This window comes from Amphiprion ocellaris, chromosome 18, assembly GCF_022539595.1.
Source record: "Amphiprion ocellaris isolate individual 3 ecotype Okinawa chromosome 18, ASM2253959v1, whole genome shotgun sequence".
Taxonomy (NCBI): Eukaryota; Metazoa; Chordata; class Actinopteri; family Pomacentridae; genus Amphiprion; species Amphiprion ocellaris.
Genome location: NC_072783.1, coordinates 18,756,667 through 18,775,205, shown reverse-complemented (window position 1 = coordinate 18,775,205; position 18,539 = coordinate 18,756,667). Strand labels below are relative to the sequence as shown.

The 18,539-nt window shown below is 39.2% G+C and overlaps 1 protein-coding gene across 1 annotated transcript in view; it reads right to left on the bottom strand.

Moving 5' to 3' along the window:
• The window catches only part of spata20 (spermatogenesis associated 20), a 62,272-nt gene that overhangs the window by 41,799 nt on the left and 1,934 nt on the right, over nt 1-18,539 (bottom strand). The window contains 12 exon segments of the mRNA XM_023288967.3: nt 2,434-2,642; nt 10,105-10,273; nt 12,175-12,367; nt 12,679-12,891; nt 14,665-14,739; nt 15,389-15,493; nt 16,932-17,062; nt 17,186-17,387; nt 17,660-17,743; nt 17,745-17,804; nt 17,879-18,033; nt 18,284-18,348. Of these exon segments, the coding sequence (XP_023144735.2) occupies nt 2,434-2,642; nt 10,105-10,273; nt 12,175-12,367; nt 12,679-12,891; nt 14,665-14,739; nt 15,389-15,493; nt 16,932-17,062; nt 17,186-17,387; nt 17,660-17,743; nt 17,745-17,804; nt 17,879-18,033; nt 18,284-18,348 (1,661 nt within the window).

The window sequence follows — 18,539 nt, the reverse complement described above, 5'->3', positions numbered from 1 at the left end:
GTCTCCATCCTCTCTTATGGTTTAAGGTAGCAATGGAATGAAACTGGCAGGCACATTACTGCAGGGCCTTCCATGTTGTAAGCTCTGAGTCAATCAATAAGGTGAAGGATGTAGGCACGGGAGAAAAAGACGGATGATGGATGAATAGATGAACGAATGAATGATTACTTTGATTCGTTAACTCTTCTTTTGTTCAAGTAAATAACAGCAATCCATTCATGCCTCCTCTGTTTCACTGAAGTCCCTGTGGTCAAACTGTGTCACTGTGTTTGACAGTAGCAAACTGTCAGCAGTGTCTGCAGCCCTCAGATCCTCTATTTATTCATCTGCCTGAGATATTACAGGGTTTCTGCAGAAATCAGCCAGTCAAATTTAATGCTTTTTAATGCCATTTTAGTGCTATACTGTAAAACTATTAATGCCATGACTGTAAATTCAACAAATAACATGGGTTTTGGTTTTTTTGTGAAAGATGATTTTTATATGAAAACTGTCCCCTCATTTCACTATTTCTGAATCTGGAAACCACCCCTGACCACCCATGGGCTGTAGTCATTCTCTGAATTCCAGGTTTTCTTGCCATTGTTGCTGGAATTTGCATTTCCCCATTTCCCAATTCTCCTCCACTTTCCAAACATGCAATTTTTGGCAATTGTACCCGTCCGGCTGGAACAATTATCACAATGCTTCGGCATGTTTATGCAGATGCACATATCTGACGAATCGCAGTCTACAATTATATATTATTACTATCAAATATTTTTCTTGAAAACGACAAAGAAGTTTTACTGCCACTGAAAAACAAATTTAATGATTTTTAATGCCATTTAAGCCTTAATTTTCGCAAAATCAATTTAATGACTAATAATGCTTGTAATGCCCTGCAGAAACCCTGTATTATTCCTTATATAGGTCTGTGCTACAGAGGGATGTTGTGGCAGTACTATTAATCCTTCACCTGTCCATCAAGCCCTCTCCATATCTCTAAAGCTACTAGCACCAAAGCCTACAGCAACAGTGTCAGTCCATTTATTTTCTACATCTGAATCAAAAATGAGCTGAAAATCATGAACAATGTTCGAAAAGTAGGTCTGCCAGTTGGCTTGTGGATCACTCTGGTCTAGACTGAAATATTGCAACAAGTACTGGATGGAATAATCAAACATTTTAGTGATGACTTACTTGTTACTTAATTTGTTTTGCCACCAGCTGGCCTAAGCTTTCAGTGAAACAATAAATGACAGTTAGATGAACTGGCAATAAGTTTTGCAAAGGCATTCTGATGATTGATGCTGAAGATTGTCCTTGATCCCCTGGCCTTTTCTCTAGCACAACCACAATGTTAACATGTGCTATTTAGAGTCAAATATCTCAAAAGTAGTTGGTGTGTTTGTCAGGAGACTTGTTACAGACATTCAAGTTCCCTTCAGAATTGATTGGTAAACTGACTTATCTTCTACCGTTAGTGAGTATAATTTCAAATTATCTACAAGAATGCATTTATGAACATGGTCAACATTATACCTGCTGAACATCATCCTATTGGTTTTGTCACTGTGAGTATGTTAACTTGCTTATTCTAGCATTTGACTTATACCACTGCAGGACCTAAGTGAAACTCCAAAGAGCAGCTAGCATGACTGTACATATATCAATCAGCCACAACATAAAAAAAAAACACTGGGAGGTGAATTGAATTCCACTGATTATCTGACTACAATACAAGCTGTCAAGGGACTGAATATATAAGGCAACAAGTGCAGCAAGTTCTTGAAGTTGAAGTGATATTTGCAGAAAAAATTGGTAGCATAAAGATTTGAGCGACTCTGACAGAGGCCAAACAGTGAGGGCTATATGACTGTGTCAGAGCAGTTCCAAAACAGGAGGTTTAGTGGGATGTTCCTAGTACACATTGATTAGCACATACTAAAATGTGGTGAAAAGGATCTGCTGCTAATGTCTTGGTGCCTGACACTAGAGGACACCTTCAGAGTTCTGTGGACTCCAGGCCACCAGAGGTCACAGATGTTTTGACAGCACGTGGCTCTATCATTAGACCATGAGGTGTGATTCGATCATCAATAACTCACTGGGCCTCAAAGAAACTAATTAAAACCTTGATAAAACACTAATGATCCTTTTTTTTGTACAAGAGTTTATAAGCTAGATTGTGATTGTCTGTAAAACTAAAGGTCATCACACACATCACATTAGGATGTTAATTTCTGTCCCACATAAAGCTCAGTTTTGTTGGTACAAGCAGTAAAAAAAATAAAAACTTGCTGAAACATACAAGGTCAACTTCCAACACGTAGGTAACTCATTTCACTAATTTCATTTCATAAGACGATAATTAGGTTTGTCTTAATGTCTATACAGATTATATGTGAGTGTCTACAGGTCCACCAGTCTGTAAAAGTATCCATCCCTCACCCTCTTTCAGTTGCAGCAGCACAGTGCTGTCACTGGGATCACTGCAGAAGTAGCCCGCTCCCTGGTCATCCCACAGCAACACATCCTGCCTGAGCTGCAACTCCTCAGCCCACTGCAGCCACTCGGTTTGTAGCGTGGCCTCATACAGGTCCAGCAAGCCGCAAATGATGAAGGCATAGTCATCCAGGAAACCAGAGATAGGAGGAGATCTGGAGAGGGAGAAAGAAAATGAAAATCAGAGAAGACGATGAGGAGTGGGAATGAGGACATTTTTCATTAAGAATTTATTGACAGATCAATGTGAGAAGCATTGAGATGGGCGACTGCTAGTGAACTAGTTCAGCTTCTTGTTTTTTCCCTTCATCTTTTATACAGAAAGTGCTTGTTTATAATGCCTGAAGAAGATCAAGCCATGTTTTCTGTCAATGCAGTATAGAAATCCAGAAGAACTGACTTTAAAGATAGACTATAATGAGCCTAGGGGAATTTTGTGGGACAGTACAGAGCTACATTATAACACACACACAGCAGCACAGAATATAATCTCTCCCTAAAGCATTTTTCTCGATGTGAAAATATTCATCTGCCTTCACTGCAGTAAAGGCAACGGCATTCATACACGCACACACAACTGTGTACACACATTCTGTGGGGTTTCAAATGAAGAAAAAGAAAGATCAAGCAAATCTAATTATAATTAGACTGCCCTTTCTGATCCTAGAATCAGCATGCCACCTCTTTCTTCTTCTCCCATCATCTTCACTCAGGTAACTTCTACACTCTCCCAATCTGTTTTTTTATTTCTCCTTACTCTATTTAACTTTGAAATCTGATCCACACCTGGAGGTTTATGTCGATACCAATCTGTCACAATTTCACAACCCGTTGCCACTAATGTTTAATGTGATGTATTGCTCAAGACGTGCCCTTCCCAGAGTCAGAACTGAGTCACCAAACTCTGTGCACAACTCTAAATCAGTTTCTAAATTCTACTGCTATTCCACCCCATGCTGCTATCCCCCTCAAATTTACACAATGCACTCATCTAAGTGAGTGCAAGGGGACGAACGGTGACAGGAGGCCAGATAGTGCTCTGTCATGAGAGGATGATGGCTGGTGGTCAAGAGGCTGAAAACAGGAGGAGGCTTTGGAAGAGATGAAGTGTATGACTTTTTGAGAGGTCATACAGAGGTGAGGACTCATATCTCAGTTTATCTTCTCCAGACAGACAGACAACGGTTGACTCATAAGTCAAGCCAGAAGGAGAAGGAAAGCACTCTAGCACTGGACACAGGAGGGTGAGTTTAATGTAAATCCGAAACGAAAAAATGTATTCGTAAATATCAATGAAGGTTTAGAAAAAAGACTAAGCATCTACATTTATCACCTTCAAATATGCCAACCCATGTTGGGCTCATTACTGCCTGATTGTTGGATACAGAGAAAAAACACCGTGTTTTTTTTTTTTTAAAATACCCGATGCCACATCATGCAAAAATAAGCCAATTAGACACACTCATGAGCAAACAAGGAGAAGCCTAGGTGAGCCTAGGCATTCAAACTGTTTTTGACGTTAATATATATGAAAACTAGAATATAGTATAGGGGGTCATCGACTAACGTTGGAGTTCCGTTCCTACAGCCCGACTTAAGTCGATTTTCGCTGTAAGTCGGTACTCATTCAGAAGAGTCTGACTTGCGCTTGGGAGCCATAATGAAGGGCAAAAAGTTAGCAAAAGTTGCACAATCCAAGGTGTCGTACAACTGGCGAATGTCAACAAAGCCATCTTATTTCGCCATGTGATGGCGTATTCGTCCACTCCACTAGCCGTGTGACGACGTATTTGTCCACTCCGCTCGCCAACTAGTTTCACATAACCAATTCCGATGCAACGACGAAACACTATATGTCGTAAACCGAGGACCCACCCATGACCAGTTCCGATGTAACGATGAAATGCTGTAGGCCGAGGACATTGTAAACCAAGGACACCCTGTACCTTGAATAAAGAGCGGTCGCTTTTCTCAGGTTTTCTAAGTGAATATGGATGAAATGAATAAGGTGGTCCCAAACCTAGTTAGGGGATCCGCTAAGTTTTGACAATTCATCCTGTAATCTATTCAATATACACCGAGACAATTCACTCAAACCATCACAAAATCTATGCGTGCTCTGCAGGGATTTAGAGCATTTTTGAAATGAATAAAACTTATTAATTAAATCTGGTTCTTCTTTCAAAACAAATTTGGCTATTTATAATCATGTTGCCTCTTTCCCCACACCAAGACACTTCCAGCCAAGAGCCTCCCAACCCTGCTTTTTATAAAAGAATACTCTCTTCTGTCACACTGCAACATGTCATCTGGCTGAGGTGACTCCAGCCGCAGGGATGACAGCCTGAGACAAGACCTCAAGAGGACCTCTGTGACACACAAACACAAAAATGTAAAAGCCTTTCAGAAGTACTCAACAGCCTTTTCATTCACACCTTCAATAGTGCATGTTAAATGAGTCATTTCCCTGAGAGCAAAGATAAAACACCTTGCCGGCTTTGTCAGTTTACCGTATCATAGCACTGGAAGACAGTTTTAGAATAATAGCTTCATAATGGTTCCCCGATACACTACGACTTCACTTCCCACTGAATAAATGTCAGAGATAGAAACCTAGTGGGGCTATCTGGGTCACATAAACACATTGCGTCCCATCATTTTTACAACAGCAGTGACCTTTATGTTAGTGATTAATTCAATATTCTTGTTCGTGTTTCAAAATGTATTTCTTAAGCAATGTGCTGTGCAATTACATATGAAAAAACATATACCCATGTCGCGTAGAATAGTAGAAAAGAGGTGAGAGAAAAATGTAAAACAAAGAGAAACTATGAGACATCAAGACAGATTTCGCTGTTTAACTCAATAAATGAACAACGTAGCAGATGTTTATTTTCCTGTGATGATCTGGAGACCCTTGGAATTCATCTTACACAACCATATTTTTTTCCTAATTACTCTTGTGGTGACATTTAATACTTTATCTTCTGTTTTCTATCACTGAACGCCATTTTGAATTTCTTCACTAAATTCCTTTAACGACTACAGGATGCACTCCAAAGGCACTGTAATGATCGGCTTCTTACTGTGTGTAAAACTTTAAGTGTAAGGTGGGAAGGTGGATCAACACAGTTTGTTCCATTTACCCGTGCAAGCAACTCAGCAACACCTGATTAGGTTAAGTGGGAACAGTGCAGGCTCACGTTTTACTAAGGCAAATGCATTAAAGGACGGGAAGACACGCAGGCAGCTCTCAGGACTAATGGCAAAGACAGATCGTGATAGATAAAAAGTAGGTGTTTGTAGTACATTGCTAATTTGCTAGTGAGTGAAATTTATTTGGGAACCAATAAGTGGGATCAAAGTTCAAATTTCTTAATGTTTCCTTTGGAATCTGAATTTTGGAACTGGTTGTGAGTTGAAACTAGTTCCTTATGTCCAATCCTACTTATGACACTATTGGAATACAGCTACAGCTCAGGTTTAGGGATCAGGTTTGCTTACTGCTGGGGAGGTAGTATTATACATGATAACTGTGTCTGTGCTGTTATGTGTGTGTAGCCAAAGCCGGATATATCCACTGCTGTCCAAAAACTAGTAAAGCAAGCTACACTGAATGGCATGTTCCTTAATTATCATGAGCATGGACATTGCAGATTATTCAGATTCAATCCAATATGATTTTGAGCAGCAACAGTTTTAATTAACTGCTAAAAAGAGTGGACAACAGATAGACTATTACACTTCATATTTACCAAAACAAAAACAAAAAAAAACTGCAGTGCCTAGCAGATTTAGAAAATTATAGTCTTTTTAAAAGTAAAACATATTATTTATGAGCTGTTTTTAAAGATTTGCATATTTAATAACAACAAATGAGCTTGGGGCTGAGAGCCACAGGAATGGTAGGGAATAGAACATCGACGAAAGATCAACTAGAGCATTGTTCATTTTGGCCTTTTGAAGGATTTCTTGATGATTAGAAAATTTCATAATATTGTTGTATATTATTGTATAAATACTGTGTCTTTTGTGTTAACCGCAAATGTTAATTCAAACACCACGTAGACCAAAATATATTGTATGGATTTGCAGCACTTTTTGTCTGAAACGGTTTGTATTGACTTGGGAAAAGTCCCTCATTTCCACTTCAGGAAATCTTGAAGTTACTCTAAACAATGATTTTAAATGAGCTGAAAAACTACTGAAGAAAATAGTGTGCTTCCAACTTTGTGACAACAGTTTAGAAAAGAGACCCTTTCCTTCTGCAGAAATAAGAACTCAGTTAGCAGTAATCTCTGCTAAATGCATGCAAAACAGGCTGAATATGACCAAACATGTTGATAAGCCAACTAATAATGACTCAACATCACTAGTGACCCACTAGGAACACTATTTGCCTCTGTCTCAGTGCACCCACTCAGGCCTCCCTCTGCTCCCTGAGGACACTAATAAAACTCTCAATCATCTAGTGTCTGGCAAGGGCCACAGAAAATCTATGGCATCAGCTCCTCAACATTTCCACAGCCTATTAACCCAGTTAGTCTCAGCACCTACCATTCCTCCTGGTAAATTAGCCCACATCCCATATGTGCCTGACATGACAGAGTGATTTACCCATGTATTGAAATGAAACCAGGCTTGAGCAAAGGGCCTTGGTAAGCATTCTCACTGCTGACACCATCCTGAATTGGACAATTATGAATGAGACAAAGGCTGTGAAACAAGGCCAAGAGTGTTTAGGCATAAGTGTGTACTGGTTCATGCATGTGTTTGAAACGGTGTGCCTTTCATCACATGTGTTTTGGGACTCCTGGCATATTTTTCTGCTGATTCTGTGGCATTTCACACTCACTCATTCACAGTAAGTAGGGCACAGGGCTAGGCAACAGAACGAGGACACCTGGACTGGTGGTGTAGAATCAACAAGAGACTGTTTGTTTGTGTGTATGCCCTGATGCTTCCAAAACATTCTCAGTCTAATCCACTGAATGAATTATAACATTTTCATGCACTTGTATGATCCGGACAGTTTTGGCTTTTGGAGTAATCTTACTACTTACGCAGGAGCAAATAAAAAGGTATCACAACCCTTCAAAATGACTGCTTTTCAGCATTCTAGTTTAGTGTTAAAAAATTCATTAAATATTCATAGTGCGGGTGCAAAAAGTAAGTGAACTCTTGGATTTAATAACTGCTGGAGCCTCTACTGAAAGTAATAACCTCAAAAAAAGTGTTTCCAGTGGCTGTGAATAAGAGCTGCAAAACATTCAAGAGGAATTCTAAACCATTTATTCTTACAGAACTACTTCAGCTTGGCCATATTCTTACAATGTCTGATGTGAATGACTCCCTTAAGGTAATTCCAAACCTACAATAACGTAAAACTATTTGGTCCTGGCTCTGACTGGGCCTCTCCAAAGGGCGGCTAGTCTTTGTGTAAAGCCATTTATTTCTATGATGCCTTGATACGAGCTACCTAGACCCAGAGGTAGCAAAGCAGCTCCAAGTTATGATGCTGTCACTACCGTACTTCACCTTTAGGATGATGTTTTATGAGTCGGCATGCCGTGCCCTTTATAAGATATACATAGCACTCCACGTACTGTTCCAACAATTCAACCTGAGTTTCATCCGTCCACAAAACCTTTTTCCCAGTAGTTGTGGAATGTCAAGGTGCTCTTCGACAAACTTAAATCGTGCAGTGATACTGAGGTGCAGTGGGGATCTTTTTTGACCTCTTTCGCTGCCAATTCCTGAACCCAGGTAGCTTATTAAAACTGATTTAGGGGTTCACTTATTTTTTTCAAACCTACAATGGGAATGTTTGAATGATGCAGTGAATATGACCAAAAACAACACAATGATTTGTGTGATATTAGTTAAAATACAGTATTTATCATTCTAACACAGATATTTTTAATGCACTGTATGTTTTACTGTCCACATCTTTTAATGTTGACTTTTAAGCCAGTACTACCAACAAAATTTCATTACGTCATTGGTGAAAACTAATTGCATAATGACAAAAAAAATAAAGATTCTTGAGCTTGATCAAAGTCTGACCACATTTGAAAGCACATTTATCCGAAAATGTAGATAGTTCTAAAAGGTTCACTGAATGTGTTGTTGCTGTACGTCATGTGGATGAGAAAATGTGTTTACTTACTTTTTGTTAGGCTAAGGGGTTAAATATATTTGATCTAGGATATGTAGTTCAGATTCCTGATGGAGAAACTATGTTTCTTGGCAATGATTGGTTTAGTCAAAATATACGATACAATTAGGATAATAAGCCTACATATTCTTCCACAGCAGAAGAGGACATTTATTGTAGAAGACTACAATTCAAACACGTGTATCGAGCAAAGAAAAACATACACAAGCATATTCTCCCACTGCAGATGCTCTCATCTCACTACACTGCCAATTTTTGTCCAGGAATAAAACTCTTCAACATCATAAGTCATTCAACAGGCGTCTATAATCCACTTAAGACATGGGGAATCACGTTACAATGTTTAAGGCTTGAAGAGAAATCAAATTACTGACCTGCTGCATGTAAATGCAGCTTTACCATAACCTGGTTACTGCTGCACATGTGAGCATGTTTTCTGACGTCTGTCTGTAACCTGATTTATCCACATATCTTGGTTTCCTGTTTGCATATAAACAGTCATCCTGGCACAGTACAACTGCCTTTGGCTCCCATATTCTGCACCGAATTCGCCACATCATTTCTATCAACAAAACAATGCAACAAAAGAAACAAAATGCTTTTTCAGGGATAAAGGGAAAGGAAACATAAAACTAAGCTGTTTAAGCTTAAAGGCAAGTTAAACATAACACATTGGCCAAAATGTTAATTCTGATTATGATACTGGATAGACTGTTAAAATTAACCTGCTGAGTTTCTGACCACAAGTGGTACAAAGAGGCAATGCTCTGATGAACAGGCATCAGTCGTTGTTTGTACTTCACTTATGATTGCCTCTAGGAGTTTCACCCAGTTCTACTGATGGACAGGTGGCAGAAATGTGCCAGAAACTCTGGCAACACACATGAAAAAAATAGCAAAAAGAAGACTTCAAGTCAGCATATATTAATGTGAACATGAAGATTTCAAATTTCTGGGGAAAAAAAAGAAAAAAACGCCTCTGCAGTTTAATGGTTTTTTATGAGCTAACATATACATTCAATAATATTTTCTGGTATGAAACACTGAACATAAACAGGGTATCTGAGGAAATATTGTACTAAAGATACTTTAGATGATTACAACTTTATTAGTCTGTCTCAGACTACTGAAGCCTACTAAAAATCCAATTTAAAGTTAGGAAAACCGTCTTAGACATTATTTATTCAGAATTTAACTCGAAAACTCAGCTAATCTACTTCATTAGGACTGTGTAGGTGCAATTTCATCAAATTGGACAAACAGTAGTCTGGGAATAAAAGCAATCAACCCACCAACTGCTATCAGATTCTTATTCCACTACTGATCAGTGCATTAAGTATGAAACTGAGCTTTTTTTTTTTTTTTTTTAAACTAAGCACTGCCTGCTTCAAACCACTCAGAGGAGCACTGCTATATTTGATCAAAACTCTCTCTCTTACATCTGTTGCACTTCCATCTGGTCTCCACGGTAACAAGATCGAAGGATGGTCTGCCTCTCAGCATCCCACAGGTGCTCCTTTAGGAAGTTGCCTGCCTGTACCGCTCTCTCCAATAAGGCCTTGTCTCCCACCACAGCTCCAACTCGAGCATAGGCCGACAGCATCAAGCCTGACAGAGAGGAAGCAGTTAGTGCTGATGACGCTGGTGGTGGCTGTATACAATATGTTACATTACATATAGCTAATCTTAAAACATTGTGCTCTCTCTCCACTGAGGTACCAATGTGTATCCAACCCACAGTCCCTGATTAGTTATTATTCCCACTCTTTGAATTTTCCCTTTTCTCTTCCATTCCTTCTCTCATCTCATCTACATCCATTCCTTCCTCCCTCTATCCTCTTTCATGCTGTGTATCAAAGCCTAGGGAGCGCACAGCCTGGTCTTCAAAGTATTGCAGCAGAGGACAGGTGATTAATGGAGAGGTTTCTTCATTAGAGAGGAGAAAGAGAGTCGTGCGTCTAATTGGAAAGTTCTCAGGATCGCAGAGCCTCATTACCTCACTAACACACTGTCGTGAGACGTCAGTGCTGGGAGCTAAGTTTGTGTGTGTACGTATGTGTTTATGTATGTGTGTGTTCTTGTAATTAATCACATCGGAGACAATGTGCTGGACAAACAGTGTTAAGGAGTGTCCAAATTGGCATCACATTAAAGCAGAATGACAACAAGTGCCTATAATACTCTACGCACACTGTGATTCTGTAGACAATAAATGTGTCCAATATTAATGATAATAATAGAGAAAGAAGCACCTGACATCCACCAATTCACTATTAATCAGATAATATAATGTGGTTTGCTAGCGTTGAAGGTACAGATGCATGGAGTTGGATAACCAGCATACTGATACTGAGCCAACTAAACCAAAATGAAACAAAAGATGTCACTTTTTTTTTTTTTTGGTCATTCATTATGAGTCACTCCAACTAACGAGTGGAACACTCAGGTCAAAAATTTCTCTCTCTAGGGTGCACAACACTTCCACACTTGGTGAAAAAGTTTGCAGAAAATAATTAGGTCAAATGTATTTAAAGTATTTTTTATGGTACTTCTGTTCAGATATGGAAAATACATAGTGGCGGTAATCTGCCGATAATACTTTGTGTGCATGAGCTTAACTTGGCGATCTTCTTTCTGGAGGAAAATAGCATCATTAAAAAAAAATAAATAACAGCAATGGCAAAGCTTTCTTTCTCCACCTGAACTGAGCAGAACTGTGAGTCAATTGTGACACAATTAAGATAAAATTAGATCTACTACACATCCTGGAAGTGTCACTCATGTTGTAAACAAAACACAGCATGCCGGATGAAAAAACGTGGCCACACACATCCTGAAAACCCTCTCAACCATATTTAAGATATTGTTCTGACTAATGCATTTTATGCTCTCCTTCTTGTTAAGGCTGTCAACATTGTAATATGCGGGGTTAGTTGGGGCTGCACATTTGAAAGTAGTAATTTATCAACATCTTGCAGTGTGTTGTCATAGTTATGTTTATTCATAACTGCTGCAAAGTAAGACAATTCTCATGCTTCCTTTTGAGGTGTTTCAATTTCTGAAACTAACCCTACCATGAATCTGTACAGCAAAACAACCATCTAGAATCATGTTAATATCTCTTTTCCCTTAGAATAAAGAAGTGGACATCTTTTGGTGACTGTCTGAAAGAGGTTTGACAGCGATATTTTGGCCATACAAGGATCTTTTGGCAATTAGTGATAATCATGCAATGCTATCAATTACAGAACAACAGTTTGGAGAATTTTTTCAACAATGACTGCTGCTGACACCACTTTTAAATGTTACTGACCTGTTTAACATAAGTAGAAGTGACATATTGACAGTTAAAATTTATCAACAATACATCTAGTAAAAAACACTTTCCTGTACTGACAACTGCAGTAACCTATCTTGTTAGGACACATTAACTAGGGGCCATTTGAATGGTTGGAGATGACGTTAAAAAATAGCTATGAAGCTGCAGTGTAAACTTCTGAAGAGTTTACCATTCCAGGAGGCCAGCATCTTGGTGTCCAGATGTGGGCGTGGCCGGCTCTTCCTCACTTCTGCCATTTTGCCTCTGGCAGAGGCCAGGAGCTCATTGACTTTTTCCACACTGATGCCAAAGTGAGCAGCTGTTAACTCGACTGAATAACGCACGATCAGCACATTCTGGCCCTGCAGCTCCCTGTGGGGGTCCTGGCAACATACAGTACAGAGAATAAGAGGGTGTTCGCACAAAGTGACCCATACTAACTGCAACAGACGCCATGTTAATTCTTTAACAGAAAATCTTTAACACAACAAAGTCCTGTCTGAATGAAATATAATTCGTAGTTACCAGCATCACTTTTTTGTATTCATGTGATTAGTTTTGGAGAGACATTATAAAGCCTTTGAAACTTTGGAAATTTAGGAGTCATTTGTTAACTTTCGTCTATAACTACAAACAAAGCAAGAGTTACTAACGCTACATGTGACATATAATACACAAACAAAATTATAAGTACCTGTTCTGGAGCAACATTGCCTTGTTCTTTCACCCCATAGTGGTGCATAAAGATGTCTGCCAGTGTGGCAGATCCAGTGGCACCCTCCACCACATCTGGCAAGAGTTCCCGAACTTCTGACGCCGTCCATACACAGAAAGCCCCTTCTCGCTTCTCTGGTCCCCCTGATGCAGGAACAGAGTCTGCATCCTCTGCACTATAGAAACCTCCAGACTGTTTCAGAGAACACATGGGAATGGTAGTGTTGGAAAGGAAAGTGAGAGCTGCTGTTTAATGCCAAGATGATGAAAGATAAAACATAGTACAGTGTATCAGTTAACAGATATGTACGGAATGTACATCATATTTAGATCTCAAAGCACATCGTCTGTGCATACACAATGGTGAGCACCTATCTGAGAAGCTATAGAAAATTCAGAAAAGATGTGAACTAGGAAAGCTCAAGCTATTTTTTTCAAGTGAAGCTTTTCATCTTTGACTAACCTTGACAAAATCATTGAAAGACTGTTAGGGTAACACTTTGCTGGTGGGAAAGCAGGATGATGACATTTTTGTTATTAAAAATGGAAAATCAACCGAACCTTGACAAGGTTTTACAGAACCACTGTACAGTGTAATACGCACAATGACTCCAACATCAATTTAACCCTTTACCAGCAAAACAAAAACAGCTGCTGGACAATGAGGTCATAAGTCTTCACTACTGACCAAACAGCTGACAGGTGAGGACACAGTGAGTTAACAGTACTATGATAGGATTTGTGTGTTTGGATGTCAGTTGGTGAAAATATAAAAACACAGAATGTGCTTGAGGTCTGCAGCAGTTCGTTAATTTAACCCTTATCCTCATCCTGCTGAATTAATAATGTGGGTGAAGGAGGTGTTTGTGGAGTCCTCTGCCTTTCATTAGTTCCATATATCTCAACAGCTCTGAATCACATTGCCATATTCGCTGAGCCATGCGTTCTTTAAAGCAATCTACTCATCACATTGAATGGCTTTGATTTTAATCCCTCTAGTAACTAAACCATATCCACATGTTCTGTTGTGGATGGTCATGCTGCAGAAGATAAAGATGCTCCAGCTGCCATTTCTCTGTGATGTTCAAGTCTGCACAGTCAAGTTGGGATAACCCTGATGATAACATCAGGCTTATCTTCATAAAGTTCTCTTCAGAACCCAAAGATACATTATACAACACTTTTTAGAGGATGAGTGGTAGTGACAAGTCAGCTGAATTTTGAATGACAAAAGTGATGGCATTTATGTAAGTCTTGAGAGGGGAAGCTAATATAACTGTCATTTTAAGTATTGATATGACAAATCTGAAAATAATCAATTAATTAACACCTTTCAAGTCCCCATTTATAACAGTGCCATGTAAGCCCTCTCTTAGGACCTGAACACGGCAGTGAATAGTCTTTTTACAGTTGAGAACTCAGGGAGTCTACCTCGCTAAGTGAAGATCCCACCCACTGTATGACAAAAAAAGCACTGAGTTTGTAGAAAAATACTATTGCAGCGTTAATTCATTTGCCTCTAATTACATAATAAATCTTGGAGAATATAATGATTACAACGAGTGCGGTTTTAATTGTGTGCCCCATTCGCTGCTGTCGCCTCATTAATCAAAAGGAAAAAAGGCTTGACCCTGAGAGGGGAGCTGGGGTTTAAGAGGCTATTTGTCAGCGGGGTCCCACTCCTTGCCCTCGAGGATGTATGAACAGTACATGCTCACAAATGCACACTTATCATTTCCCAGTGGGTTGTACATTTGCACTTTAACAGTAGGAGAAACAGATTTTGTGACAACAGCCCACAAACCTTATCCTAACTTCCATTCTGTATCCTTGCAAACCCCTTACTTTAGGCTATTTCCATTGCTTCGGTGCCCCAGTTGTAAGACATGATCCTGATAAGATCACTAACACAAAAACACGCACAATTAGGCACACAAATATACCATCAAGACTTTAAAGGATTCACCTTGTCATTCAGGTCTCTGGAGACGTAGAGTAGTATGTCCTTGGCCACATCTGCAAAAAACTGCTCACCAGATACCTGGAAAAGTTTAAATATGCAGAACACACCTGCTTAAGAGTTATGATTCAACTTAACATAACCTTATAGTTACCATCATGTGATTTATATGTGTTATACACCCTGCAGCATCCACTGAGAATGCTGAGGTAGCCTCCACAGCCTCATTAAACAGGGTCATGTATGTGTTTCTGTATGTGAGTTTGTCTGCATGTTTGTGTCCTAATTAAGTTTTTGTTATCCAATCTCTCTCCACATTAAAAAAAAGAGAGAAAAGGATGCCAGCTCAGCGTGCACTCATGAGGAAACTAAAAACTATGGCATTCAGATTCCAATGTGTTTTTGCTGCATGGAAATTCAACACTCTCCAATGCATTGGGAAGAGATTAAAACAGTTTGAAGTTAGGTAAAGGAAAATAAACCTTACAAACTACCCAGAAATAATGTGTGTGAAATAGCACTTTAATTGTCACTGTAAGTGTTTGTATTCACTCTAAAACAAAACAAATGCTGGCCAAGTCTCATGCTGAAGATTTATGGTTTGCAGAGTAATATGGCAATAAATTATGTAGATAAGAGAGAAAGAGAAAGATGGAGGCTAATTAGACTGTCAGATACACAACGTGAAACACACACAACAGGCCACATTCAGAGACAAGCACAAACACACCTGGGAAGCTGTTATGTAGGCTACAGCCAGCTGAGCCTGGTCGTACAACATCTTTTCAAAGTGAGGAACATGCCAGGAGGAATCTGTAGAGTAACGATGAAAACCCTGAGAAAGACATTAAGAGGGATACTGTATTCACCATATGATACCAATGATCAGCAAAAGTCATATACTGCAACTGCAAAAGCCACATTGCTCTGGTAGCTTGAGCTTAGCTTTGTCATTTAATGCAAGTACATTTGACCTGAATTGCAAGAGCACTGCACAAAACATAATTATGTTCACACAGAGAGACATTTAGTCCATCAATGTGTCTGTGAATGTGCCTTATATTAACAAAATATGGCTGTAATTAACTATTATTTTCATTATCACTTCATCTTATGATGATTGTCTTCACTGACTGCATAATAATTTAGTCAACAAAATACCAAAACACTCAAAATTGCCCAAGAGGCATTTGAAGACACTGATGTCTTCAAATTGCTAGTTTTATCTGACCAACAGTCCTAAACTCAAAAAGTTTTAGTTAAGTAATATAATGATGTTTCCTCAAATTGGAAAAGTTGGAGCCAGTGAATGTTTGGCTCTCATAAACAAAAAGATAGAAATGACTATCAAAATGCTGCCAGTACCATACAATTTTACTTTAGTCACTAGCATTCAATTAATCTACTAACTGCTGCATGCCACTTTAGAACATCTATGATTTATGTACCATTGGGTCTACTGAGAACTTTTATTGGATTCTTCAAACATTAAAAAATGACTGTTGTGGGTTGCGTTTTATGCTCCGTTCAAGATCTGACCAGGAGTTAAGTTGAGGATACAGTTTTATTGTTTCTTGAATTTTTTTTCATAAATTGTATATAAAAGATGAACATGGCCTCCTGGTCAAAAAAGTGAAGCTAATTCAGAACTAACTTAAACCTACATTCTTTGTAATGGCCAGTGGGAGGCGACTCCTCTGGATGCAAAAAGAAGTCTGACTGTAGAGAAATCTATTGGAAAATGACCCTTCGTAGTTGTTATCTCAATAAAGATGTTCCTACTGAGGTTATGGTCTCAATCAGTAGTTTCAAGTGTTCTTCAATACACAATGATGCTTATGTTAATTTTGTAAAGTATGGTTGCACTGACAGCAAAATAGATGATAACGCAGCATGTTTTAAGGCAGGGCTACCTTGTGATTGACAGGTTGAAACCATTTCACTCTGCATGGTGTCCTAGAGTTCTCATTTAAACCCACTCTTTGCTCAGCACATCTGGTTTCCAAGGACCACAATAGTGATGGCCACATTCCAAACTTTAAAACAGAAGTTCGCAGGTGACACTGGGTGACGTCAAGGTCGCTACATCCATCTTTTATGTACAATCTATAGTTTTTTACTTTATGTTCAATCTGCTGTTTACCTCTTGCTTTTATTTCACCTTTTTTATTTTTTTCCAACTGTAAAGTCAAGCCACTTGTAATAACAATCAATAAAAATCAGTGAGTAATATTGTGTCGGCATTTGTAAACGTTCCCACCCCTAGTATGAACCTGTGCCACGTGGTCATGGATGCCTCCCAGTGCCATCATGCGGAGTGTGTGCAAAGCCATCTGGAGAGCCTCGACCCCTTCTGAGGTGGAGCGATTCACAGACCAGTAAGACATGAGAAACATCAGATTCACTGTGGAGGAAAAGGAAGAGAAAGAGATATATAGAGAGCAATATATTAAACTGTGTGAAAAGTATTTAACAGGTCCATTAACACTGAAATCCAAAGATGACCACTCCTGGCTCTAGTGTCTACCTGGTGTGGGGAACTTTGGAGCATCTCTGAAGCCTCCGTACTCCTCCTCATAGGAATGGGCCAACTGCTGGAAGCAGCGATTAGCGACATCTGGGGCCAGTGGAGGACTTTCTCCTGGGTTTGCAGTAATAGCAGTGCCTTTCTTCAGGGCTTCAAGGATCCTATCCCCACTGGACTCCAAAGCACTGCGATTATTCTGCCACTGAGGCACATAAGTCACACTTGATGATATTCATACAAATCCGTGCTACAGAGACGTCACATGAGACTATGATACTAAACTGAAATCCTAAGAAGACTGAAAGTCATATAAGTCAAAAGAGAATTAGCAGACTTTTTTGTGCATTGTACACATGCATGTCTTTAATGATTTTGTTAATTCCTAGAGACATCACTAAGTACAGTACCATAATATTCCCTCATTCTTTGAATGGGCCAAACACTAAAATCTAGGTTTTAGCAAAGTCTTCCTACCTGTTCAATGATTCTGGTAAGAACGGTCTTGAACCCAGGTCTTCTTCCATGATCTCTTGGAGGGAAGTAGGTGCCCCCGACGAAAAGGTCGAAGGTCAGGAGTCAACCATACACTCATGGGCCAACCTCCACCTCCGCTTGTTGCCTAGAGACATTAGCAATCAAAAGTCACGAAAATGCCTAATGCCAACCTAAACATAATCAGACATTTACACACACCTGTACAAAAGTCATGTAGACCTTGTCCACATCAGGTCTCTCTTCTCTGTCTAATTTGATGCAGACAAAGTTCTCACTAAGGATTTTACCAATTTCCTCATCTTCGAAAGACTCCCTCTCCATAACATGGCACCAGTGGCATGTCGAATAGCCCACTGACAGTCGGGGAGAGACAGAGAATTACAGAAAACAGATGTTATACTTCTGCTACAAGCCCAGCTATAACAAGCCAGTATAAAAGCATATGAGAAGTGAGTGTTTCTGCCTCATAATGTCAAGTCTTATTAGAGGACTTGGTAAGATTTTAATGCAGTAATTGCTGACATTAAAACGTCAGAGAGTTCATAGTGAAATTGTCCCAAAATTAAAAGCGTGATAATATTTGGAATATTAGGGTCTTCTGACCTGATAAAAAGATGGGTTTGTCTTCAGTTTTTGCCTTGTCAAAAGCATCTTGACCCCATGGATACCTAAAAAAATGATGTTAGGTTATGATCAGCTTTAAGATACAGACAAGTTAAAATTTAAGAAAAAATAGGAATGCTTGACTGCTAAAGTGAGGGTATCTGGTGGCTCCTGTTATGCTGTGAAGGGCATTTTGCTGCCATAGTTTGAATCAACCTGTCCTCTCAGAGGAATATTGCAAATCATTAAAGAGTTG